The sequence below is a fragment of the Melospiza melodia genome, chromosome 27 (assembly GCF_035770615.1).
Source record: "Melospiza melodia melodia isolate bMelMel2 chromosome 27, bMelMel2.pri, whole genome shotgun sequence".
In the NCBI taxonomy this organism is placed as follows: domain Eukaryota; kingdom Metazoa; phylum Chordata; class Aves; order Passeriformes; family Passerellidae; genus Melospiza; species Melospiza melodia.
Genome location: NC_086220.1, coordinates 8,322,922 through 8,348,913, shown reverse-complemented (window position 1 = coordinate 8,348,913; position 25,992 = coordinate 8,322,922). Strand labels below are relative to the sequence as shown.

The 25,992-nt window shown below is 45.7% G+C and overlaps 1 protein-coding gene across 1 annotated transcript in view; it reads right to left on the bottom strand.

The window, feature by feature from the left end:
- CSMD2 (CUB and Sushi multiple domains 2) overlaps window positions 1-25,992 on the bottom strand; it is a 261,846-nt gene that overhangs the window by 105,827 nt on the left and 130,027 nt on the right. Inside the window, 5 exon segments of the mRNA XM_063177637.1 lie at window positions 4,631-4,813; window positions 11,064-11,176; window positions 16,518-16,621; window positions 22,078-22,199; window positions 25,816-25,940. Of these exon segments, the coding sequence (XP_063033707.1) occupies window positions 4,631-4,813; window positions 11,064-11,176; window positions 16,518-16,621; window positions 22,078-22,199; window positions 25,816-25,940 (647 nt within the window).

The following is a 25,992-nucleotide window of genomic DNA, read 5'->3' as shown; positions in this document are numbered from 1 at the left end:
ACTCCCAGAAATGAACATGTTAATCCTCAATCCATTCAAACACTCCCAGGAATGACCACATGAATCCAAATTAAATCAAACACTCCCAGGAATGACCACATGAATCCCAAACTCAAACATTTCCAGAAATGAATGTGTTGGCTCCCAATCCATCCAAACATTCCCAGATTTATCCCTAAACTTTCCTAGGAACGACCATACGAATCCCAAATCCATTCAAATATTCCCAGGAATGAACAGATTGATCCCAAACCCAATCAAACATTCCCAGGAATGACCACATGAATCCCAAACCAAATCCAACATTCCCAAACCAAATCAAACATTCCCAGGAACAACCACATTAATCCCAAATCCATTCAAACACTACCAGGAATGACCACATGAATCCCAAACCCAAACATGTCCAGAAATGAATGTGTTTACTCCCAATCCATTCAAACTTTCTCAGATTTATCCCCAAACCCAAACATTCCTAGGAATGATCACATGAATCTCAAACCTACTCAAATATTTCCAGAAATGAACATGTTTCATTCAGAATGACCACATGAATCCCAAACTCAAACATTTCCAGAAATGAATGTGTTGGCTCCCAATCCATCCAAACATTCTCAGATTTATCCCTAAACTTTCCTAGGAACGACCATACGAATCCCAAATCCATTCAAATATTTCCAGGAATGACCACATGAATCCCAAATCCATTCAAACATTCCTAGAAATGACCACATGAATCCCAAACCCAAACATGTCCAGAAATGAATGTGTTGGCTCCCAATCCATCCAAACATTCCCAGATTTATCCCCAAACTTTCCCAGTAATGACCACAATGATCCCAAAACTGCTGAGCGACGCCAACCAACCCAAACCTGCTGGGGTCAGTGCAGACCCTTCCCATTCCCAAGAATTTTGGGGCCCAAATCCACTCCTTTTACTCCTCTCCTTTTACTCCCCCACCATTAAATTCCCTGTCAAACACGAGGCGGGTCCAGAAAAACCTGAATTTTCCAAGTGCGATCCCAACAAGCTGAAGCTGCAGCAGAAATTCTGGAATGATTCTCCCAGACCTGGCAGAGGGCACCTGAACCAAGGCAGAAACTCTGCCCAAGGAGGTGACAATGACATTTATTGTCACTCCAAGTGCCACAATCATCCCTCATGGAAAATGACGGCGCTGCCTGGCACGGGTCAAGCATCCAGAGGGAAATGCAGGGTGAAAATTTGGGAAAGGAAGGAGGAGAAGGGAAGGGAAGAACAAAGATCCTTGAAAGATTCTCTCACTGCAGAACCCCCCCAGGAGCACCAGGGCCCTGTTCTTTCTGTCAAATAAGCCTCCTGAAGTGAATTTTGGGGACAAATAAAACCAGAAAATGAGGGGTTTTTTTTCCTCTACTCCACATGAGGATGTTTGAAAAGCAATTCCCACCCTGGATCTCTCCCTCCCCACATCTCCATCCTCAGTGGAGGCAGCTCCAGAGCTGGAATTATGGAGCTGAATCTCTGCTTATAAACTGAATTATCTCCTCAGCCACAGGATATTCCATCCCTAAATCAGAGCACAAGGGTTTTCCTTCAGGGATATTTATCCAATGCCCCCCCCAAGCCTGTTTTGCTGAGAAAAAGGAACAAATTCTGTCCAAAATCCAGTTCTGGGTGGGGAACTGCCCTGGCCTGTGACAGACACCACATCCCCCAACCCTGGAAATGCCATTTTTAAAGCAAACAACAGAATTATGGAGCTGGTTCAAGCAGGGCCAGGATGGTGCAGGACAGAGAGATGAATTTCTGCCATCACCCACAGCCAGACACTCAAATTGTACAGAAAGACACCCAAACTACAGATACAAACACCTAGATGCCCAAATGGTACAGAAATAAACACTCACACACTCAAACTGAACAGGAATAGACACCTAGACATCTGAATTGTACAGAAATAAACTCCCAGGCACCCAAATTTAACAGGAACAGACACTCAAACACCCAAATTTAACAGGGGAAAAAACATTCAGACACTCACATTGAACAGGAACAGACACCCAGCCATCCAAATCTCACAGAAACAGACACCCAAATACCTAAATTGTACAAAAATAAACACTCAGACACCCACACTGAACAGGAACAGACACCCAGATGGAACAGGAACAAACAGCCAGATACACACAATTGCACAGAAACAGCCATGCAGACACTAAAATTGTACAGAAACAGATCCCAGACACTCAAATTGTACAGAAATAAACACCCAGACTCGCAAGTTGTATAGAAATAAACACCCAGGCACTCAAACTGTACAGAAATAAACACCCAGACACCCACAAAGTACAGGAACAGATACCCTGACACCCAAATTGGACAGAAACAAACATTCAGACACCTAAATTGTACAGAAACGGACACCCAGAAACTGATATTTTACAGAATCAAACACCCAGACATCCATATTTAAGAGGAACACAACCCCAGACACCCCAAAATCAACCAGACTCCCCAAATTCCACAGGAACAACCCCCCAACAGCCAAATTTCAAAGAAATAACCCCCAAATTTCAAAGAAACAAACCCCCCAAACCCCAAATTTCACAGAAGCAAAGGGGTTCCCTCATTTCCCCCCCTCACATCTGATGTTCTCCCAACATTTCCCACCTGGAATTCAGACACATTTTGTCCTTTTTGTCCATTTTGTGACCCCTCCTGCTCCACAATAAATCAGGAGTGAAGGTCAGGAGGGGTCTGTGAGATATTTTTCATATTTTTCCCACTGCCTGCACATTGTGTTGTTGAACCATGAATATCGCAAGAGCCACAGAGAACAGATCACACCGGAATTATTTGAACTGAAAGATTCCTGCCATGCTTTGCATTTATGGGGCTTGATTTGATCAACACCAATAATCCTATTTTACCAAAAATCTCTTTTTTACTCTGTTATCACCCAGTCCTGCTGCCCTGAGCACAAACCACAGGTTTATCCTCATTTCAAACTCTCAGCACCAGCCTCAACCCCACCAACTTGTCCAAATTTACCTGAAATTCCAAGAAATTAAAAGGAAAAACCAGCACAGAACCAGTCCAACACTTCCCACCTCCCAGGAAAAACTCCAATATTTATTTTTTCAGCAGCATCTCCAGCTGATTTGCTTACAAATAAAATAAACCAAACAGGAAGGGAGGGATGGCAGCTGGAAAAGGGAGGACTCAGAGGAATTGCTTCCTTTCCCCAGGCATTTCTCTGAGCTTAAATAAATATTTGAAAATAAAGGCACTGAATCCAAACTGGTTCTCCCCCTTCTCCATGACCCCCAATTTTCTCCCAACTCTCCAGACCCTCTGCAAAATCTGTTTTCTTCCCCCCCAGCTCCATCCTTTTCATGGATTAGCTCCTGTCACACCACATTTTCACTGGAATTCCACCCAGTTTGGCACCTGAACTTCTAAAAAGAACATTTTTGCTTTCTCTCTCTCCATTTTCCCCTCCCTCAACTGCATTTTCCTGGTTTTTTTTCAGGTTCAGCCTCACTCCCCTGCTCCAACAAGGCCCAGATTTTAACAGAGCCAACAAAAGTAGAAAAGGAGATTAAAAAAAAAAAGTAGAAAAGGAGATAAAAAGAAGAGTGAGGTTATCACCAGCTGGGGGAAACAGAGGGAAAACTCTGGGGGAAAATTCCTGCAGGAAGGTCCTGTCAGGGCAATAAAGCAAATTGCTCAATGTATCAACAGAGGACACTGAGAGCATGGAAACCCCACAGGGACTGTGCAGAACTCCCATTTCCACCCCAAAATGTGATCCTGAGTCACCACAGAGAGCAGAACATCCCAAATCTGCTGAGAATGGGGCAACCAAGGAAAAACTGAGGCCCCGCAGGAGGGAGCCTGGAGAGGGTCGGATCATGAGGGAGAAATGAGGGGGTAAAAAGAGAATTCAGGTTTAAGTTGTGAATTTGGCCGTGTCCTGTCTGTGCTGACCACCAAGGACTGGTTTTTGCCTCGTGACAAGGCAGGGAGAGCCAAAAACAGCCCAAAACTTTCTTTATGAAGAGAATTCAGGTTTAAATTGTGAATTTGCTGGGTCCTGTCCACCAAGGGCTAATTTTCCCTCAGGACAAGGGAGGGGGAGCCCAGCACAGCCCAAATTTCTCTCTGCAAAGAGAATCCAGGTTTAAATCTGGAATTTGCTGAATCCTTTCTGTGCCATGGCCACCAAGGGTTGATTTTCCCCTTAGGACAAGGCAGGGGGAGCCCAGCACAGCCCAAATCTCTCTTTGCAAAGAGAATCCATGTTTAAATCTGGAATTTGCTGGGTCCTGTCCACCAAGGGCTGATTTTCCCTCAGGACAATGCCGAGAGACCCCAGCACAGCCCAAATCCATCTCTACAAAGAGACCCCAGGTTTAAATTGTGAATTTGGCCATGTCCTGTCTGTGCTGACCACCAAGGACTTAATTTTCTCTCAGGGCAAGGCAGGGAGAGCCCAGCAGAGCATAAATCTCCCCAGCCCTGCCCAGTGAAGACCCCAAACCTGTCCCCAGGCTGGCTGAAGGTGCCACCGGGCAGGTGCCACCGCCTCGGCGTCCCCTCAGAGGGCACCCATCGGTGCTGCCCTGGAGCTGCTGACCCACTTACAAACACACACAGGTTTCTGAGCAGACCACTGGCTGCTCTTTTGGCAGGTGATGCTTTTGTGGCCCTTGAGCTCGAAGGCGGGCTGGCACTGGAAGTGCAGGGTGTCCCCGTGGCGGAAGCGGGAGCCCTCGCGGCGGCCGAAGGCGGGGACGCCGGGATCCCCACAGCTGCCCTGGTCAATCTCTGCAATGAAAAACAAACACGGGGTCGGGTGAGGGAAGGGGCTGGGAGGGAGGAAACAGAGAATCTGGGTGTGGGGAACGGGTTGGAAGACAGAAAACAGGAATTTGGGTGTGGGGAAGAGGGTGGAAGAGAAAGAACACAGGGTTAGGGTGTTGGAAGAGGGAACAGAGAATCTGGGTGCGGGAAAGGGGCTGGAAGAGAGAAAATGGGATTTGAGTGTGGGAAGGGGTTGGAAGAAAGAATTTGGGTGTGAGAAAAGGGCTGGAAGAGAGAGAACACAAAATTTGGGTGTGGAGAAGAGGCTGGAAGGGAGAACATAGGATTGGGGTATGGGAAGGGGCTGGAAGAGAGAATTTGGGTGTAGGGAAAGGGCTGGAAGAGAAAGAACACAAAATTTGGGTTTGGGAAGGGCTGGATGAAAAAAATTTGCTGTGGGGAAGAGGCTGGAAGAGAGAAAACACAGGGTTTGGGTGTGGGGAAGGAGTTGGAAGAGAGAAAACAGAATCTGGGTGTGGGAAGGGGCTGGAAGAGAGATTTTGGGTGTGGGGAAGGGGCTGAGGCCCAGCTGGTGCAGCCCCCACAGGTTGTGGCATTCCAACCCCGATTCTCTCCTAAACCCCATTCCCATTCCTGCCTTGTCCCCACACAGAGTTAATCCCTCTCTCATCTGCACTCCAAATAAACCCCAGACACAATTTCCTGTTATCTCCTGCTCCCCTCAATCCCATATCCAAAAGGCTCCCTGCCCTGGATCATTATTAGCTCCAAAAACTTCATTCCTTCATTCCTCTTTAGTGTTCCCACATTATTTATGTGCTCCACTCTCCTCTCCCAGTCCTTTGGTTTTTATCCCCAAAAATTTCATTCCTCCTGAGTTTTCCCACATTATTTATCTCCTCCTCACTCCTCTCCAAATCCTCTGGTTTTCAGCCCCAAAAACTTCATTCCTTCATTCTTTCTGAGTGTTCTCACATAATTTATCTGCCCCAAGTTCCTCTACTCTCCCAATCCTCTGGTTTTTATCCCCAAAAACTTCACTCCTTCATTCCTCCTGAGTGTTCCCACATTATTTATCTGCTCCACACTCCCCTGGTTTTTATCCCCATCATCTCTGATCAGTCTCGCTGTCTTTTTCCTCCCCGTTTCCAATTTCTTGCACCAAATTGGAAATCTCTTTTCTGACACTTCCTTTACAGAGGCAAACCACGGGAGCTGAGATTTGCATGACTCCCTCTAATATCCCAATTTGGCTGGAATAACAACAAGCACCCTCATTATTATTCTGGCTCCAGGCAACTCCACATCCAGGTGTATTTTGAGCAGAAGTCACGGAGCTTCTGCTGCATCTCGAGCTGAAAACTCACTGCTAGCTAATGAAGCATCCCCAAAATAATTTAACATAAATTAATATTAAAAGTTTTCATGAAACAGGCTGAGGTTTTTTTGCCTCTCAGTGAAAGCACTTTGCCAGGATTTACAGATCTTCCTGCACACTTTCCAAATCCGACTGTTTAGGAGCTGCACTTGCACATTAGGGATGGAAAATGAAAATTTTGGGTGTTAAAGCTGCACTGAACTGTTCATTCCTTCCCTGAAAAATGCACAAGGCCAACAGTGCTTAGCATGAAATGAAAATTCAGCTGGAAAACCCAAGGAATAGCAACGAGCTGGGATGGGAGGGAGTGGATGTGGAACATTTATCAGCGTGTCTGACGGGGACCTGGGGGCTGGGGATGCTCCCTGCTGCCACTCAGAACACCCAGGGCTGTCATCCCTTCCCTTCCACACCCTGGAACCTGGAAATGCAGTCAGCAAGTGCCAGGGATGGCAGCCCTAAAACTCCACAAGTGGAAATAAAAATTCCCATTTTGGCAGCCCCAAAATTCCACACATGGACACAAAAAATTCCCGCCTGACCCCATCACTGCAGCCCTAAAATTCCACACATGGACATAAAAAATTCCCATCCTGGCAGCCCTGAAACTCCTCCACAAATGGACACAAAAAGTTCCTGCCTGACCCTATCCTGGCAGTCCCAAAATTCCACACATGAACACAAAAAATTCCTATCCTGGCAGCCCCGAAATGCCTGCACAAATGGATATTAAAAATTGCCATCTTGGCAGCCCCAAAACTTCTACACATGGACATAAAAAATTCCCATTGTGGCAGCCCCAAAATTCCAAAAATGGACATAAAAAATTCCATGATGGCAGCCCCAAATGGACGCAAAAATTCCCATCCTGGCAGCCCCAAAACTTCTATACATGGACACAAAAAATTCCTAATTTTGGCAGCCCCAAAACACCACACACCAACACAAAAAATTTATGCCTGACCCCATCCTGGCAGCCCCAAAATTCCACACGTGGACACAAGAAATTCTCATTGTGGCAGCCCCAAAACTCCTCCACAAATGGACACAAAAAATTCCCATTGTGGCAGCCCCAAAACTCCACACATGGACACAAAAAATTCCCATTCTGGCAGCCCCAAAACTCCACAAATGGACACAAAAAATTCCTGCCTGAGCCGTGGCAGCCCCATCCTCCTGAAGGAGCTTCCCCAGAAGGGTCAGAGATGCCAAAACCCCGGAGCCAGCCCCAAATGTTTCCCTCAGCTGCAGGGATGGGAATCACAGGAATTCTGCACCAAGCAGCTCCAGCTTGGGGAAAAGCAGAATTTCCAGAGTTGGAATTCCAAAGGGAGCTGGGAATGTGCAGCATCAGTAAAATCAGGATGTGCTGAGGGCATCAGGAGCTCAAAAAAAAAAAAACGCAGCCAAGTGAGGTAAAATCAGCATTTTGACCCTTGGATGAGAGAGAATCAAGACATCACTGCAGGGTCTCCTCCCTCCTCACCCTTTCCTGTCACTCTGCACGACCCCAACTCAAATAAGTGGGTTAAAAATGGGAGGAAAATGAGGAAATAGAGCTCCCAATTCCCACCCTCTCCTTGTCAGCAGCAGGCAAACACAGCTCGAAGGTTTCATCACCTCACAGAGGTCAGGAAATTGAATTTATTCGGAAATTCCATTTTTTGACCTGAGAAAAATCCCCTGGTTCCTGCATTTCTTTGTGTGAGGGAGTAAAATCCATGAAATATTGAGCAGGGCAGAAGTTCCATTAAAAAAAATAAAAAAGAAAAAGGAGTGATTCAAAAATATCAAAACATGTTACTTCAATAAGATTGAAACATTCCTCCTGATGAATGTTTAAAGTAAAATCACTTCCACATTAGAATAATAAAAGTCAAAACTAAACAAGAACATCCAAACCAAGTGTTTTGACATTATTGAAGGGAAACAAGTTGACATGAATCTTTCACAGCTTTCTCCATCAAATATTATTCATACAAGGGGAAATTTTTTGACAAAACTGCATTTTCTGAGGGAAAAAATGTAGCAGCAGGAATTTTGCAGAGTTCTTTGTGATGTTTGGCTGAGGGTGGTGGGTGGGAAATTGGGTGAGGAATGAGAAAAAAAACTCCCTCACACCGCCCCAAATCCAGGCTGCTCATCCCTGGGAATTCCTGCTCTTGCAGGAGGAAAGTGGGGGAAAATTAGGATTTTTCTGAGGGGAAAATGATGATTTTTCTGGGGGGAAAGGAAGATTTTTCTGAGGGGAAAATGAGGATTTTTTTTCTGAGGGAAAATGAGGATTTTTTTTCTGAGGGAAAATGAGGATTTTTGGAGCTGCCAGCAAGTCAAACTCAGGTTTCTGGAAGGGGTAGCCACAGGGTGAAGGATTTTTGAGACTGTGAAAACCCCACAAATCTCATCCCCAGTCAGGAAACACCCAGGAAAATATTTTACCTCACACACAAGTTTTGTACTTAAATGAACCTGCTTAATTAATTAATGCTTATGGTGTCAGGTAGGAATTTAAGGAGGAGGGTGTTTCTGTTGCCTTTAGTTTCTGCCTCCAAGAATGAATGAAAATGATCCCATTTTTATCTCATTCCAGCCCAAAGGATTCTACCTCACACTCAGGATTTTGTACTTAAATGACCTTGGCTTAATTAATTAATTAAAGCTAATGGTGTCAGGTAAGAATATGGAGGAATCAAGACCAGGGTGTTTTTGTTGCACTTTAGTTTTTGCCTCCAAGAATGAATGAAAATGATCCCATTTTTATCTCATTCCAGCCCAAAGGATTTTACCTCACACTCAGGATTTTGTACTTAAATGACCTTGGTTTAATTAATTAAAGCTTATGCCATCAGGTAGGAATTTAGAGGAGGGTGTTTCTGTTGCCTTTTAGTTTTTGCCTCCAAGAATGAATGAAATTGGGTGATTTGTTGGGAAAACTTGCCCTGGAGCTGGTGCCTTCAACATCCATCAGGATATTCCTGCAGAATTCCCAGCCCATTCAACCTTTATTTCTTCTACTGATGAACCTGAGTTTATGCCAAGCAACAGCATAAATGTAAATGAATTTTATAAATTCCTGTGGTAAGAACAGAAACATCACAAAAAACCCCACCAAAAAGCAGAACAAAGCCAAATTGTAATTCACTGTCGCATTGTTTTAATAGAAAGCCAGAATTTCAAATTAAAACCAGATTTATGGGCGCTCCCACAGTAATTTAATTTGGATTTCTGCTGGAATTGGGAAGGAGCTGAGTCAGGTCTGAGCCCCCTGCTGCAGGCAGGGGATGATTAAAAGCTGTTTATTGTCAGGGGAGTGCTGAGCAAGGCTTTGGCTGTGGAGAGCTGGAATTCAGCCCCACGGTGCTAAAGAGGCTTAGGAGCTCTGCAGGGCTGGAGCTGGAGATTTCCTCCCCTGCCCTTTGTGCTTTTCATCAAACTTTTTCATCTTGCCACAGGAATTGATACAATTGATTTACCTTTATGCTCTTGCTTGGAATAAACTCCAGTTCTTCAGCAGAAGGAATAAGGATTTTAATTTTCTTTTTTCAAACTTTGCTGGGATGAGCTGCTGCTTCCTGCAGCTCTTTTGCCAATTATCCAGGTGGGAATCCAGCCCTGGATTTATAATATTTTAGGTTCTGCATCTCCTGCCCCGCTGTTTGTTGGTGTTGGGATCTCTCAGGAGGCCAAGGGGTTTCCATCCCTGTTGCTCTGCTCTCCCATTAAATTTAATTTAATTTAAATGAAATTTAATGGCTTGAGTTTGTCACAAAGCAGGAGCCACAAAAGGGCTTTGAGCTCTTTTTGCCAAGATGTTCTGGTGTTTAAGCCTGGCCTAAAGCTCAGGAGAGGGTTTATTTACAATAATTTTCCTGGTCCTAGCAAAGCCAGGCCCAGTGCTGCACCTGCTCTGCTCTGATGTTTTTGAGTGGCAGGGAGGGGCAGGAAGGGATTTTTCCTTTTAATTCACCCCCTCCTTGCTGTGTTTCCTCTTTAGATTCTTTTTTATCTCCTTCAGGGAATCCCAGACTGGTTTGGGTTGGAAGGAGCTTAGAAAGCCCATCCTGTTCCACCTCTCCATGGGGTCAGAACATCCCAACACCCGTGACAACAGCAAACACAAGCTTAGGCCAGACTTGATCACTCACATTTTGCTGCATTCTGGGAAGATTTTTTTAAAAAAATCCCAATATTAACTTCTATTAACTTTGATTTCACCTGAAAGAGCCCAGTTGACACCAGAGATCTGCTGGAACCAGAGATTCCCCATCCCATCCCCTCCCACAGGCACAATCTGTTTCTACCAGAAATTTACATTTTTTTTCCCAATAAAACACCTGAAGTGGCAACAGGACAGCCCCCACCCAGCCAGCTTGGATGGGAAAGGAAACTAAAGGAAAAAAAAAATAAAACCAAACTTGCAGAGTTTTGATTTATTTAGAGAAGCTCCCTTTTCTCCCCAATATCTACATTGATTTTTGATTTATTTAGAGCGGCTCCCTTTTCTCCCCAATATCTACATTGATTTTTGATTTATCTAGAGGAGCTCCCTTTTCTCCCCAATATCTGCACTGATTTTTGTTTTACTTAGAGGAGCTCCCTTTTCTCCCCAATATCTGCACTGATTTTTGTTTTATTTAGGAGTTCCCTTTTCTCCCCAATATCTACATTGATTTTTGTTTTATTTAGAGGGGCTCCCTTTTCTCCCCAATCCCTGCACTGATTTTTGATTTATTTACAGGGGCTCCCTCTTCTCCCCAATATCTACATTGACTTTTGATTTATTTACAGGGGCTCCCTTTTCTCCCCAATCCCTGCACTCAGCTGGTCCCTGATATTTTGGGAAAAGGGGAATTGGGAGGGAGGAGCCTGGGTTACCTTCGTAGGTGGCTTTGAAGCCCAGCAGGTTGCTGACACTGTCGGTCTGGAACAGGAGCCACATCTGGTGCTGGGTGCTGACAATGAGGTCAGGGACTGTGGTGCCTGTCAGGCTGCAAAAACAAGTAAGAAAAATAAATTAAAATAACGTAATATATAAAAATTAGTTAAAATAATAATGATTTAAAGTATTTTATGGTTATATTAATTATATATCAGTAAATTATACTGTTATTAAATTATATATTATATTAATTAAATATTATAATATAATACAATATAATACAATACAATATAATATAATACAATAGAATACAATATAATAAAATACAATATAATACAATACAATATAATAATTAAATTTATATAATAATATAAATAAAACCATAATGATATAATAGATAATAATATGATAATATAATAAAGATATAATATAAAACCATAATATAATGTAAACTATTATATAACTATGAATAATATATAAATATTGTGTGATTATAGAAAATATAATAGAATACATAATAATAGAATAAAAACAGCCTCAAAGTGGCCTCAGATTCATCACCCTCAAATAAAGGACTCCGCAGGAGAAGGAAATGCCAAACTAATTAAGAATCACCCCAAAAACCTGGGAGATTTTGGAGCCTGGTGAAAATCCCTCCATGTTCAGTCTTGCCCCACCACCCTCAGTGCAATAATTACAATTCCCTGCTGTTGTTGGATCAGATCACCCAGCAGCCAAAGGAATCGTTTCCCTGCTCGCTGAGGCAAAACATCAGCAAAGAAATCAAATTCCCAGGAGCCAAAGTGAGCCCTGAGTGACTGAATCCCCTGAACTGCCCTCGCAGCAGTTTGCAGGAGCACAGAAAATGACTTCCCATCCATTCCCTGCTCCATTGCTGCCCTGAGAGAAGTTTCTAGGAAAGGAAAAAAGCACCCAGAGTGTCAGAATCCAGAACATTCCTCTGGCTGCCCTGGGTTATTCCAGACCCTGGAAGGGGGCTCAGAGACCTTGGCACGGAATCAAAACCCACAGTGCCTTTGATTTTAACCCATGGAAACAATTACCAACTTTGTGTGAAGATGTAAAAGCCACAAGAGTTTGAGTAGAATGATAGTGAATTTATCACCAGGTGAAAAAGTAGAATTTTGCAGTTTTTAGAATGGGGGTTCAAGAGGCAAGATGGAGGAATCTGGGTGTGATCTGTCCTCCTTCTTCTTGGCCTCAATCTTCTGCTGTGATATTGGCACTTTTAGATTGGTTTAAGGTAAAAGCTCGCTGTCTAACATAGGTGATAGGTATTGGAAAAATATTGTAAATAAAGTACACGTAGTTCTTAGTATAAAAAGTTCACACCACCCCAAGGGTGGTCAGTGTGCCACAACCTGACTGGCCAGACAGGTAAGGAAAAATAAACAACCTTGAGAAGGAGAACCAAGGAATCCTGACTTCTTCTTGGGTCTCAGGGCTGGGAAAAAGAGACTTTCTAACACCTTGGGGTCATCTCAACAGCAGAGACCTCGTCACCAGCAGGAGCCCCAAATGGGCTGAAAACCCTGTGAGCCTTTGAGAATCCAAACGTGCTGAACACCCCTGAGCCCCTGAGAAGTGCCACTAATCCCAGCAGGATCAGGGCTCTGCCTTCCCCTCAGCATCCTCCCAGGAGGGCTGAGATTGAGGGAAATATCATTGAGATCTCCCCCTATTAACGAGGCTCATTCAGCCTCTGGGATTAATCACCTCAGCACAGCTTCAGAGCTTTATCCCCCACCCACAGGAGCATCTTTGGCACAGGCAGATGGAGCTCAGCTCCTGCCTCCCTTCCCAGGAGCAGCGTTTGTGTGGGTGGGATGATTATTCCAGGAGCAGGGCTCTTGTGTTGCCTGTGTTTAATGTTGTGATTATCCTGTTTCTGCTCAGGTATTATCTGCGAGAAATTCAGAAATTAACAGCAAGTGGAGAGGGGTGAGAGGGTTTGTTTTTTTTTTTTTAATCTTTTCTGCAGGGTTTAAATAAATCCCAATTGATGTGTTCAGCTCTGGGTTGGGTCTGGTCCCAGCTACAACAGCAGCACTTGAAAGGCTCCTGGATAAAAGTAAACTCAGCAGAAGGGGACAGGGAATTGTTGGAGCAGAGGGATGTGAGGCTGATAAAGGGACAGGAGCCAGGCTTGGAAAGCTGGGAATGTTCAGCCTGAAGAAGGGAAGAGTGAGCGGAGCCCTCAGAGCTCCTGTCAGGAGAGCTGGAGAGGGACTCAGCACCAGAACTGCAGGGCCAGGACAAGGGGGAATGAACTCAAAGTGGAAAATTGGAGAATTGGGTGGGATTTTGGGGAGAAATTGCTCCTGCCAGAGGAGGGATGTGATCCGGGTTGGGAAAGTTGGGAATGCTCAGCCTGGATTAGGGGATGTTCAGTGGAGCCCTCAGAGCAGCTGTCAGGAGAGCTGGAGAGGGACTCAGCACCCGAACTGCAGTGCCAGGAAAAGGGGGAATTAATTCAAACGGGAAAAGGGGAGAATTGGGTGGGATTTTGGGAAGAAATTGCTCCTGTCAGAGGAGAGATGTGATCCAGGTTGGGAGAGTTGGGAATGCTCAGCCTGGAGAAGGAAAGATCAGTGGAGCCCTCACAGCAACTTCAGGAACTGCAGTGCCAGGACAAGGGGGAATGAATTCAAAAGGGGAGAATTGGGTGAGATTTTGGGGGGAAATTGCTCCTGCCAGAGGAGAGGTGTGAGGCTGATAAAGGGACAGGATCCAGGCTGGGAATGTTGGGAATGTTTAGCCTGGAGAAGGGAAGAGTGAGTGGAGCCCTCAGAACACCTGCCAGGAGAGCTGGAGAAGGACTCAGCACCAGGAACTGCAGTGCCAGAACAAGGGGGGATGAATTCAAAAGGGGAGAATTGGGTGAGATTTTGGGGGGAAATTGCCCCTGCCAGAGGAGAGATGTGAGGCTGATAAAGGGACAGGATCCAGGCTGGGAATGTTCATCCTGGAGAAGGGAAAGTTGAGTGGAGCCCTCACAGCTCGTGCCAGGAGAGCTGGAGAAGGACTCAGCACCAGAACTGCAGTGCCAGGAAAAGGGGAATGGCTTCTAACTGGAAAAAGGGAGACTTTTGTAGGATTTGGGGGAGGAATTCCTGGCTGTGAGGGTGAGCAGGCCCTGGCACAGGGTGCCCAGAGCAGCTGTGGCTGTCCCTGGATCCCTGGCAGTGCCCAAGGCCAGGCTGGACAGGCTTGGAGCACCCTGGCACAGTGGAAAGTGTCCCTGACATGGCTGGATGAGCTTTAAGGTCCTTCTACCCCAAACCATCCCAGGATTCTGTCACCTCCCAGTGCAGGTGACATTAACTCTGCTCCCTGCCAAGTGCCAGCTCCTCTCCAGGGCAGGGATCTCAGGGAAATGGGGCCACCCTGGGCATCACAGATCTGTCCTGCCCATCCAGGCCCCGTCCCTGTCCCTCACAGGCCCCAGGGACAGGGACACCATGCCCAGCCTCTGAACCTGGAGTGGTTTTTGTTTTGTTTTTCCTGCAATCACAATCCCAGCCAAGCTCTGCCCCCGCCTCTGCTCTGATTTCCCTGACCTGCAGCAGGATTTTATTGATCTCAGGGTGCTGTTAAATGAAGAAGTGATCTTGTTTTAGTGCCTGCTTTGCATCCCAGAGATGTTCAGGAGTGTTATTGTTGATTCTCAGTTTATTTATTGAAGCAGCAGCCAGGCAGGAATGAGGAAAACTCCAAGAGGAAAAAAACACCAGGAAAAGGAGCTTCAAAGCTTTCTGTATCCTTTGCCACCCCACTTTTAACAAGCTGGGGTGGAGGATTGATTTGGGTGCTTGTTAATTCAGAAAATTAAATTCCTACAGCCTAAAAATCTGCTCTGCTCCCATTTTCATTTGGGAATGAGCCTGGAAAAGAATCCTTCCCAGCTCAGTTTGGGGTGGAATTTGCTGCTCTGCATCTCCCCTCAAGTGCATTCCTTGACTGGGAAGGCAGCAGGGCTGAGCTCCTCAACAGCCAAGGAAAAAAATCAGAATTATTGCCTTTGACAGGAGTTGCTGCATTTTGATTCTCCCAAAGAAACCTCACTTTGTATCCAGGTATTTTTCCTGAATAATCCAGCTAAGAGTGGGCAGAAAACTCTGGAAAAAGTGATCCATGGGTTTTCAAGCACGTTAATTAGCACTGTGGTCTTCACAGCTCTCTTCCACTTCATTACTTTTCAATTAATCCTCCCAGATTATTAAAAATATATATATATCCCTGGAAGGATTAGCAGGAGGAATTCACTGAAAATTTCCTGGGAAAAGATTCCAGGCACTGCACCTTGCTCAGCCACAGATATTCCAAATTTGCATCAGCACCACCTGGCCAGGTGCATTCCTGCAGGACAGAATTGGGGAACTGGTAGTCACACATAAAGCACAGTGGGGACAATTTTCTGTCCCCAAAAGTGACAGAAAACCACTTAAAAAAACTCCTAAAACTGGATCCCTGCATCCCAAGCCCACAACCTCATCTGGCCAGGTGCATTCCCACAGGAGAAAATTGGGGAATTGGTTTTCACACGTAAAGCACAGAAAAGAAAATTTTCTGTCCCCAAAGTGACAAAAGAACACTAAAAAAAGCCCTAAAACCACTGGATCCCTGTGTGCCAAGCCCTCAGCTGCACCTGGCCAGGTACATTCCCTCAGGAGAAAATTGGGGTATTGGAGCTCACACATATAGCACAGATGGGACAATTTTCTGTCCCCAAAGTGACAGAAAACCACTAAAAAAAAAGCCCTAAAACCACCAGATCCCTGCCTGCCAAGTCCACAACCTCACCTGACCAGGTACATTCCCTCAGGAGAAAATTGGGGTATTGGAGCTCACACATATAGCACAGATGGGACAATTTTCTGTCTCCAAAGTGACAACCAGCCCCAAAACCCACTGGATCCCTGCATCCTAAACACTCAGCCCCACCTCGCCAGGTGCATTCTGCTACTCACACATAAAACACAGAGGGAACAATTGAAGGAAATCCAATTTTCTGTCCCAAAAGTGACAACCAGCCCCAAAACCCACTGGATCCCTGCATCCTAAATCCTCAGCCCCACCTGGTCAGGTGCATTCCTGCAGGAGAAAACTGGGGAATTGGAATTCACACACAAAGCTCAGAGGGGACAATTTTCTGTCCCCAAAGTGACAGAAAACCACAAAAAAAAAAATATATCCCTAAACCCACTGGATCCCTGCATCCCAAGCCCTCAGCCCCACCTGACCAGGTGCAATCCTGAAGGATGGTGCTCACACATAAAACACAGAGGGAACAATTGAAGGAAATCCAATTTTCTGTCCCCAAAAGTGACAACCAGCCCCAAAACCCACTGGATCCCTGCATCCTAAACCCTCAGCCCCACCTGGCCAGGTGCATTCCCACAAGAGAGAATTGAGGAGCTGGTACTCACACATAGAGCACGGATTTCTGGTCTCCGACCTGGCCTCCGTCCCCCACTGTCAGGGTGTCGTAGCCTCTCTCCAGCTCGAATTCCTCGAAGGTGAGTTTAATCACCTGCCAAAAACACAATTAACGTAATTAGTTCATCAATTAACACCAAGCCCTGCTCGTGGATCCCGCAGCAGCTTCCAAGAGCATTGAAATCTCCAAAACATCCCCAAAAGTTGGGTGGTTTTTCTTGGTTTTTTATTAGTTTTTGTTTTGGTTTTTTTTTCCTCTGAAAACTGGAAATGTAATTAATTTAATCGAATTTTTTTATGATTTATATTTATTGATGATTTTTGTTAAAGAGCCAGGGAGCTACCAGCACCCCAAACCTGGATCTGCTGGAGTAACAGAACGGCAGCTCGTGCAGTTCTAACCTGAAGCTTTACAAGCTTGTATTTATTTACCCATTGTATTTATTTACCTATTTTCCTTTTTGTTTTTTTGAATATTGTATTTATTTACCCGTTTTCCTATTCTTTTTTTATATTGTACTTATTTACCCATTTTCCTTTTTTTAATATATATTGTATTTATTTACCCATTTTCCTGTTTGTTTTTTGGGGTTTTTTAATATTGTACTTATTTATCTATTTTCCTGTTTTTTTTTTTTTAATATTGTACTTATTTACCCACTTTCCTGGCTTTTTTAAAAATACTGTATTTATTTACCCATTTTCCTGTTTTTTTAAATACTGTATTTATTTACCCATTTTCCTGTTGGTTTTTTTAACGTTGTATTTATTTATCTATTTTCCGTTTTGTTTTGGTTTTTTTTGTTAATATTGTGTTTATTTACCCATTTTCCTGGTTTGTTTTTTTAAATATTGTGTTTATTTACCCATTTTCCTGGTTTGTTTTTTTGTTTTTTTTTAATATTGTATTTATTTACCCATTTTCCTGGTTTGTTTTTTTTTAATATTGTATTTATTTACCCATTGTATTTATTTACCCATTTCCTGGTTTGCTTTTTATGTTGGATATTGTGTTTATTTCCCCATTTCCCGTTTGTTTTTTTTTTTTTTTTTAATATTGTATTTATTTACTCATTTTCCTGAGTTTTGGAATTTTTTTTCTCTGAAAGTTGGAAATGTAATTAATTTAATTTAATTATTTTATGATTTGTTAAAGAGACAGCGAGCCACCAGCACCCCCAAAACTGGAACTGCTAAAGTGACAGCAAAGCCAGGAAAATGGGAGAATGGGACGAAACTCCTGATTGCAAAGTGATTGGAAGTTCAGTCACATTTTGAGGAGAAAAATCCACAATAATTCACTCCAGCAGCTGTAACCTGAAGCTTTCCAAGCTCATTCCTCATTTCCCTGCCCCTCAGGCTCCAGAATTTCCCCCTCATTTTGGGATAAATCATCCCCTTCTCCCTCCATCAGCTTGGACGTGGCTTTTTTTGGGAATAACCCCAGGAGAAACCTCAACCAGCAACACCCATTATGTCAAAAAAAAAAAGGCCAGAAATAACTTTTATGCAAATTTCCCAATTATCATATGCATTTCTCAGCTCCCCAGAGATTTCTTTTCCCCACTGTGGTTGGAATTAATTCCCAAAGCACCAGGGCTCAGCTAAAAAAAACCCTGAATATTCCCAAAAGAGGTTTTGATGTTCCCACTCTGCAGAGGAAAAAAAATCCCAATTTGTCAATGAGGAGGCCTCAGCCCTGTGGATGCAAAATTCCCAATTTTGAGGGGAAAATTGTAAATTTGGAGGGGATTTTGGGGCTCAGTGGGTCTCAGGCTCTTTTTTTAACAAATATAGAGCAGAAGACTTGCAAATAATTCCTAAATTCAGCTCCCTGCTTCTTCCAAAGCCCCATGGAACAGGAGCTGATCAAAAAACCACTGAGACCATGAAAAGATTACAAAAAAAAATTTACAAAATATTATTTCCAGGTATTTTATGGGAATTATTGGAAGTAATTCATCCCCAATCCTTCCCTCAGCCAGGAAATGCTGGGATCATCCCTGAGGGACAAGCAGGGTGACCTTCCCAAAGGATTTGGTGCTTTCCTCCCAACCCTCCCTGCTCCAGGAGAGCTTCTCCCAACCTGGAAATTAAAGTTTCCACCACGAAACACCTAAAACCAAAAGAATCCCTTCAAAAAGTGACATGAATTGAATTAATTAAAGCTATTTATCATTTCAAAGGCAATGGGATCTCCTCTTCCAGCTGACAAATTTCCATATTTCTGTGGATGATGGAGCAGAACCTGCAGTTCCTTGTTGGGAAATCCTAAAATTCATGGATTTGACCAATTCCAATCTCCTTTAGGATTTAGGAAAGCAGGGAGAGCTGTGGCCTTCCCACAGGAGTTGCTGTTTTTTTCTTCCCTGCTTCAGGAGAGGTTTTCCCTCCCTGTAAACCACACTGAAACACCTAAACCCGAGAAAAATCCCTCAAAACCTGACATTAATTGAATTAATTAAAGCTGTTTATCATTTCAAAGGCAAAGGCAATGGGATCTCCTCTCACAGCTCAAAAATTTCCATATTTCAGTGTATGACAGAGCAGAACCTGCAGTTCCTTGGGCTGTGGAATCTCTGATCCAAGCTGGGAAATCTTAAAATGAACGGATTTGACCAATTCCAATCTTTTTTAAGATTTAGGAAAGCAGGGAGAGTTGTGGACTTCCTAAAGGATTTGCTGCTTTTCTTCCCTGCTTTAGGTTTTCCCTCCCTGTAAACGACACTGAAACACTCAAACACCTCAAAAAATCCTTCAAAAATTGACATTAATTGAATTAATTAAAGCTATTTATCATTTCAAAGGCAAAGGGATCTCCTCTCACAGCTGACAAATTTCCATATTTCTGTGGATGACAGAGCAGAACCTGCAGTTCCTTGTTGGGAAATCTGAAAATGGATGGATTTGACCAATTTCAATCTCATTTCTGTACATGTGTGACTGCCCTGGCCTGGCAATGATCAATCCCTGTCCATTTTCCCCTGGCAATGGGAATTGAGTGTTTGGTGCCCTCACAGCTTTTTCCAGTCTCACCCCATTACAAGGAGAGCCAGGGCTCATATTTAAATTTAAACCAGTGCAAAAATGTCAATAAATTCACAATACTGCATAAATAGCATGAGATAGACCCAAACCTCACTCCTCTGCCCTTGGGGGCTGAAATCCTGCTGGATAAAGGGGAAAAAATTGGAAAAAAAATCAGCATTCCTGGCACAGCCTCCCTGCCCTGATGAGCTGGGCACCTCCCCACACCAGATATCAAAGGGGCTTCGATTGCAAGTAATTACACTCACTTTTAATTACAACCCTGAACTAAACGAGCCTTCAGCAGGGAGGGAAGGGCAGGGATTTCAGGACAGCTGGGGAAATATGAGGAAGAGTCTGTGTGGGGACAGAAACTGAGCCTGGGGGGCTGAAAAAACCCAGATGTGAGGGTGAGGAGGGGCTGGAAAACGTAGAACCCTGGAAGTGTCCAGGGCCAAGGTGGAGAGGGCTTGGAGCAACCTTGGATGGTGGAGGAGTCTGGATGTGTTTGGAGGGGTCTGGATGTGTTTGGAGGGGTTTGGATGAGTTTGGAGATGTCTGGAATTGTCTGCATCTGGATGTGCATGGATATGTTTGGAGGTGTCTGGATTTGTCTGGATGTTCCTGGATGTGCTTGGATGTGTCTGGATGAGTTTGGAATATTTGGAAGCATCTGGATGTGTCTGGACGAGTTTGAAAATGTCTGGATTTGTTTGGAGAGGTCTGGATGCGTTTGAAAGTGTCTGGATGTTTCTGGATGTGTCTGGAAGTGTTTGGAAGGGCCTGCAGGTGTCTGGAATTTTCTGGATGCGTTTGAAAGTGTCTGGATGTTTCTGGATTTGTCTGGATGAGTTTGGAGGTGTCTGGAATTGTCTGGAAGCACAGCCACCTTTCAGGGGTTGTGGAGGGTGATGAGGTGACCCCTGAGTGTCCCTTTGTCCAGGCTGAGCTCCCTCAGTGGTTCCTCAAAGGGTTTGTGTTCCCAGCCCCTCTGGATGAGCTCAAGAATCCCAACATCCCTCCCAGACTGAGGGCCCAGAAGCACAGGCACCTTTCAGGAGGGTGATGAGGGCACCCCTGAGTCTCCATTTGTCCAGGACAAACAACCCCAACTCCCTCAGTGGTTCCTCACAGGGTTTGTGTTCCCAGCCCCTCTCGATCAGCTCAAGAGTTCCAAAATCCTTCCCAAACAGAGGGCCCAGGAGCACAGGCACCTTTCAGGAGCTGCAGAGAGTGATGAGGGCACCCCTGAGCCTCCTTTTGTCCCTCAGTGGTTCCTCAAAGGGTTTGTGTTCCCAGCCCCTCTGGATGGGCTCAGAAATCCCAAAATCCTTCCCAAATCGAAGGTCCAGAAGCACAGGCACCTTTCAGGGAGTTTGGAGGGTGATGAGGTGACCCCTGAGTGTCCTTTTGTGCAGGACAAACATCCCCACCTCCCTCAATGGTTCCTCACAGGGTTTGTGCTCCCAGCCCCTCTAGATCAGCTCAAGTCCCAAAATTCTTTCCAAGCTGAGGGCCCAGAAGCAGAGCCACCTTTCAGGGGTTGTGGAGGGTGATGAGGTGACACCTGAGCCTCCTTTTGTCCCTCAGTGGTTCCTCACAGGGTTTGTGCTCCCAGCCTCTCTGGATGAGCTCCCAACATCCTTCGCAAGCTGAGGCCCCAGAAGCACAGCCACCTTCCAGGAGCTTTGGAGGGTGATGAGGTGACCCCTGAGTGTCCGTCTGTCCAGGCCAAGCCCACCCATCTCCCTCAGTGGTTCCTCACTCAGGGGTTGTGCAGGGTGACGAGGTGACCCCTGAGTGTCCGTCTGTCCAGGCCAAGCCCACCCATCTCCCTCAGTGGTTCCTCACTCAAGGGTTGTGCAGGGTGACAAGGTGACCCCTGAGTGTCCGTCTGTCCAGGCCAAGCCCACCCATCTCCCTCAGTGGTTCCTCACTCAGGGGTTGTGCAGGGTGACGAGGTGACCCCTGAGTGTCCATCTGTCCAGGCCAAGCCCACCCATCTCCCTCAGTGGTTCCTCACTCAGGAGTTTTGGAGGGTGACGAGGTGACCCCTGAGTGTCCGTCTGTCCAGGCCAAGCCCACCCATCTCCCTCAGTGGTTCCTCACTCAGGGGTTTTGGAGGGTGACGAGGTGACCCCTGAGTGTCTGTCTGTCCAGGCCAAGCCCACCCATCTCCCTCAGTGGTTCCTCACTCAGGGGTTGTGCAGGGTGACGAGGTGACCCCCGAGTGTCCGTCTGTCCAGGCCAAGCCCACCCATCTCCCTCAGTGGTTCCTCACTCAGGGGTTGTGCAGGGTGACAAGGTGACCCCTGAGTGTCCGTCTGTCCAGGCCAAGCCCACCCATCTCCCTCAGTGGTTCCTCACTCAGGGGTTGTGCAGGGTGATGAGGTGACCCCCGAGTGTCCGTCTGTCCAGGCCAAGCCCCCCCAGCTCCCTCAGTGGTTCCTCACTCAGGAGTTTTGGAGGGTGACGAGGTGACCCCTGAGTGTCCGTCTGTCCAGGCCAAGCCCCCCAGCTCACCTTGGCGGGGTTGAGGGCGGTGATGACCCACACGCAGTAGGCGTTGTTGTCGTACTGCACGGGGTAGTTGGGGGACGTGATGACGCCGCTGGGCCCGCGCAGGTACGTGTCACACATCCTGGCTGGGGACACAAACGGGGACACTCAGCACTGCTGGGGGGGCAGCAGGAGGGATGAGCTTGGGATGGAGGCGGGAGGAGGTGGAAAAGGGAAGAGGGGGAAAAAAATGGAGAATTTGGTGTTTTCGCGGCCTACACTGCTCCTTTTTTACACCGGGGCGGTGAAAATGAGGGGTTTCTCTGTGAGGAGTGGGGCCATCAACGCTTGATCCTAAAAACCCCTGATCCAATCAAACCTTGACACCGTCAATCACTGATCCCATCAAACCCCGATCCCATCAATCACTGATCCCACCAAGCCCCAATCCTAATAGTCCCTGATCCCATCAATGCCTGATGCCAACAATCTCTGATCCCATCAACCTCTGATCTCAACAAACCCTGATTTCACCCAAACCTGATCCCCAACAATCCATGATCCTAACAACCTCTGATCCCATGAAATCCTGATGCCAACAATTCCCTGATCCCATCAATCACTGATCTCACCCAAATCCGATCCCATCAAACCCAGATCCCAACAACCCCTGATCCCATCAAACCCAGATCCCAACAACCCCTGATCTCACCCAAATCTAATCCCAACAACCTCCGATCCCATCAACCCCTGATCCCATCAAACCTAATTCCCCAACAATCCATGATCCCAACAAACCCTAATCGCAACAACCCCGAACCCATAAAACCCTGATGCCAACAACTCCTGAACCAACCCAAACCTGATCCCAGTAATTCCTGATCCAAACAAACCCTGATCCCAGCAAACCCTGATCTCACCCAAACCTGATCCCAACAACTCCTGATCATACCCAAATACGATCCCAATAAACCCCAATCCCATCAACCCATGATCCCAACAAACCCTGATCCCATCAAACAGCGATCCCACCAAACCCCAATTCCATCAATCCTTGTTCCCACTTCCCCTCAGACCAACACCCAACTCTCTATGCTCACATTGATTTATTTCCTTTTTTCCCCTCACAAAAACCCTTCCCCATCCAGGCCAGGAATGACACATCTCCTTCCTGATGTCCCCAAAAAATCCCATTCCCTTTCTTCCTGCACATCAAACCCCCAAAACACTGCACAGCCGGGATTTATTAGGTCATTATTAAGTATTTATCAGCTGGTTTCCTTCTGTGGGCTCAGAACTAAGGTGGAAACTCAGCTCTGCATCTTCAAAACATCTCAGGTAAAGGAAAAACTGGAAAAAGTGCTTAAGCAGGGAAAATTTTGCCTGTGGAATGCCTTTGATGTAATATTTAGCTGAAATATTCCACACAAAAAAAAGTGGGGAAAAAAATCCTGGTTCTGGAAATATCCTCTGCTGTGATGGAGCCTCAAAATTAATTTATTGTTGACGTTTATTTATTTATTTAAATGTAGGATTTAATTTTGGAGATGTATTTGCATTTGTGGAGTCTGCAAAGCTTTTTGGGTATTTTTTTTTTCCTTTGGAAAAAAAAAAAAAATCATCTCCTGGCCAAGCTGTGGGAAGAGAACTTTCCCCCAAAGTTTTCTTACTGGAGATTAAGAAATTATTGAAACCCAAGGGGTTAAAATGTGGGACTGACTCTGGAATTTTAGAGAAACCCAATTTAAAAAATGCCACAAACTGGGAGAAAAATCGGCAGAAAGCTGAAATAAAATTGAAACTTTTTAAATAGAAAAAAACCCCCCAAAATATGAAAGTCAGCAGCTAAAAAAATATTAAGTTGATTCACAGAAACAGAATAATGCTGGCAAATCCTTTCTTATCTCTTGCAGGAGGACACCATAAATTTCCTTTACAGTGTCACATATTTATGCCAAATATCCTCTTACACTGATTCAATTTATTCCAGGCTTGTTTCAAGAATTACATGAGATTCCAAAGCCCTGAAAAAATCTGCAGATGAAATTAAAGAAAAAAAGAACTGGGGAAAAAAACCCTCCTTATTTATGACTTAAAGAGCTTTAAAGGGATTCAATTAAAAATATTACAAGTTGTTCTTTATTAGCATTACAAATATCACAATGTGACATTTCAGAGAGGGAATGAAAACAAAATGGCCAAGGGCAAAATGGGAAAAATGAGAAAAAAATTCCATTCCCTGATGGCTCATGGCACAGGATGAGGCTCCTGGGGAAGCACAGCCCCAAAATTTCATATTTCCAGTTAAAAATCTCCCTCCAGCTCTGCTTTTCCAGGTTTTATTCCTGTCTTTCCTCTTACAGGAGAAGGAGGAGAGGGGAGAAAACACCTGGGATAACGAGAGGGGTGATCCTGCTCAGGTTTGACATTCCTGAATTAAAAGAATGTTCTGGAGAGAGGGAAAGGAAGGGATTTAGGGACATTGATGGAGGAGTCTGTGAGGGGAAAAGGAGGTGCAGAAACAGAGGCTGAAAAAAGCTTTAAAGTGAGGGTGAGGAGGCCCTGAGGAAGATTTCCCAGAGAGAAATTTGGGTGCCCCATCCTTGGAAGTGTCCAAAGCCAGCCTGGGATGGGGAAGGTCTCCCTGCCCATGGAACAACATTTTCCTTAAGGTTCCTCCCAACCCAAACCCCTCTGGGACTCTCTGACCTGGCCAAAGGATGACCTGAGGGCAGGATGGGTGAGAAATGGACAGGAAGGAGCTGGGAATTCCCAAAAATCCCCAAATCCAGCCAAGCTGAGCCCCTCAGATTCCCTCTGAATTCCTGGGAATGTCCAAGGCCAGCTTGGAGGGACAATGGAAGGAGCAGGATGGTCCTGAAGGTCCCTCCAACCCAAACCACTCTGAGATTTGACCTGAGGGCAGGATGGGTGAGAAATGGACAGAAAGGAGCTGGGAATTCCTAAAAATCCCCAAATCCAGCCAAGCTGAGCCCCTCAGATTCCCTCTGAATTCCTGGGAGTGTCCAAGGCCAGCATGGAGGGACAGTGGTAAGAACAGGATGGTCCTGAAGGTCCCTCCAACCCAAACCATTCTGAGATTCGACCTGAAGGCACGATGAGTGAGAAATGGACAGGAAGGAGCTGGGAATTCCTAAAAATCCCAAAATCCAGCCAGGCTGAGCCCCCTCAGACTCCCCCTGAATCCCTGGGAGTGTCCAAGGCCAGCTTGGAGGGACAATGGAAGGAGCAGGATGGTCCTACCCAAACCATTCTGGGATTATTTGACTGAGGGCAGGATGGGTGATGGAAAAGGGACAAGAAGGAGCTGAGAATTCCCACAAATCCCAAAATCCTGCCAAGCTGAGCCCCCTCAGGCTGTCACATCCCTGGGAGGTTCCAAGAACAGCATGGAGGGACAGTGGAAGGAGCAGGATGGTCCAACCCAAACCATTCTGGGATTTGACCTGAGGGCAGGATGGGTGATGGAAAAGGAACAGGAAGGAACTAGAATTACTAAAAAGCCCAAAATTCAGTCAGACTTCCCCTGGATCCCTGGGAGTGTCCAAGGCCAGTCTGGAGGGACAGTGAAAGGAGAAGGATGGTTCTCAATGTGAAAGGGACAGTGAAAGGAGAAGGATGGTTCCTCCAACCCAAACCACTCTGAGATTTGACCCAAGGGCAGGATGGCTGATGAAAAAGGGACAGGAAGGAGCTGGGAATTCCCAAAAATCCCCAAATCCTGGCAGGCAGAGCCCTCACCTCTGCAGACAGGCCGGTGGTCGCTCCAGGCCACGATGATGTCGCTGACTCTCTTGCAGGTGATGCTCTTGGAGCCCTGCAGGTCGTAGCCCTCGTTGCAGGAGAACTGGATGCTGGAGCCCAGCCTGGAGAGGGGACACAGGGGACATCAGCCAGCTCCTGCACCCCAGGATTTGG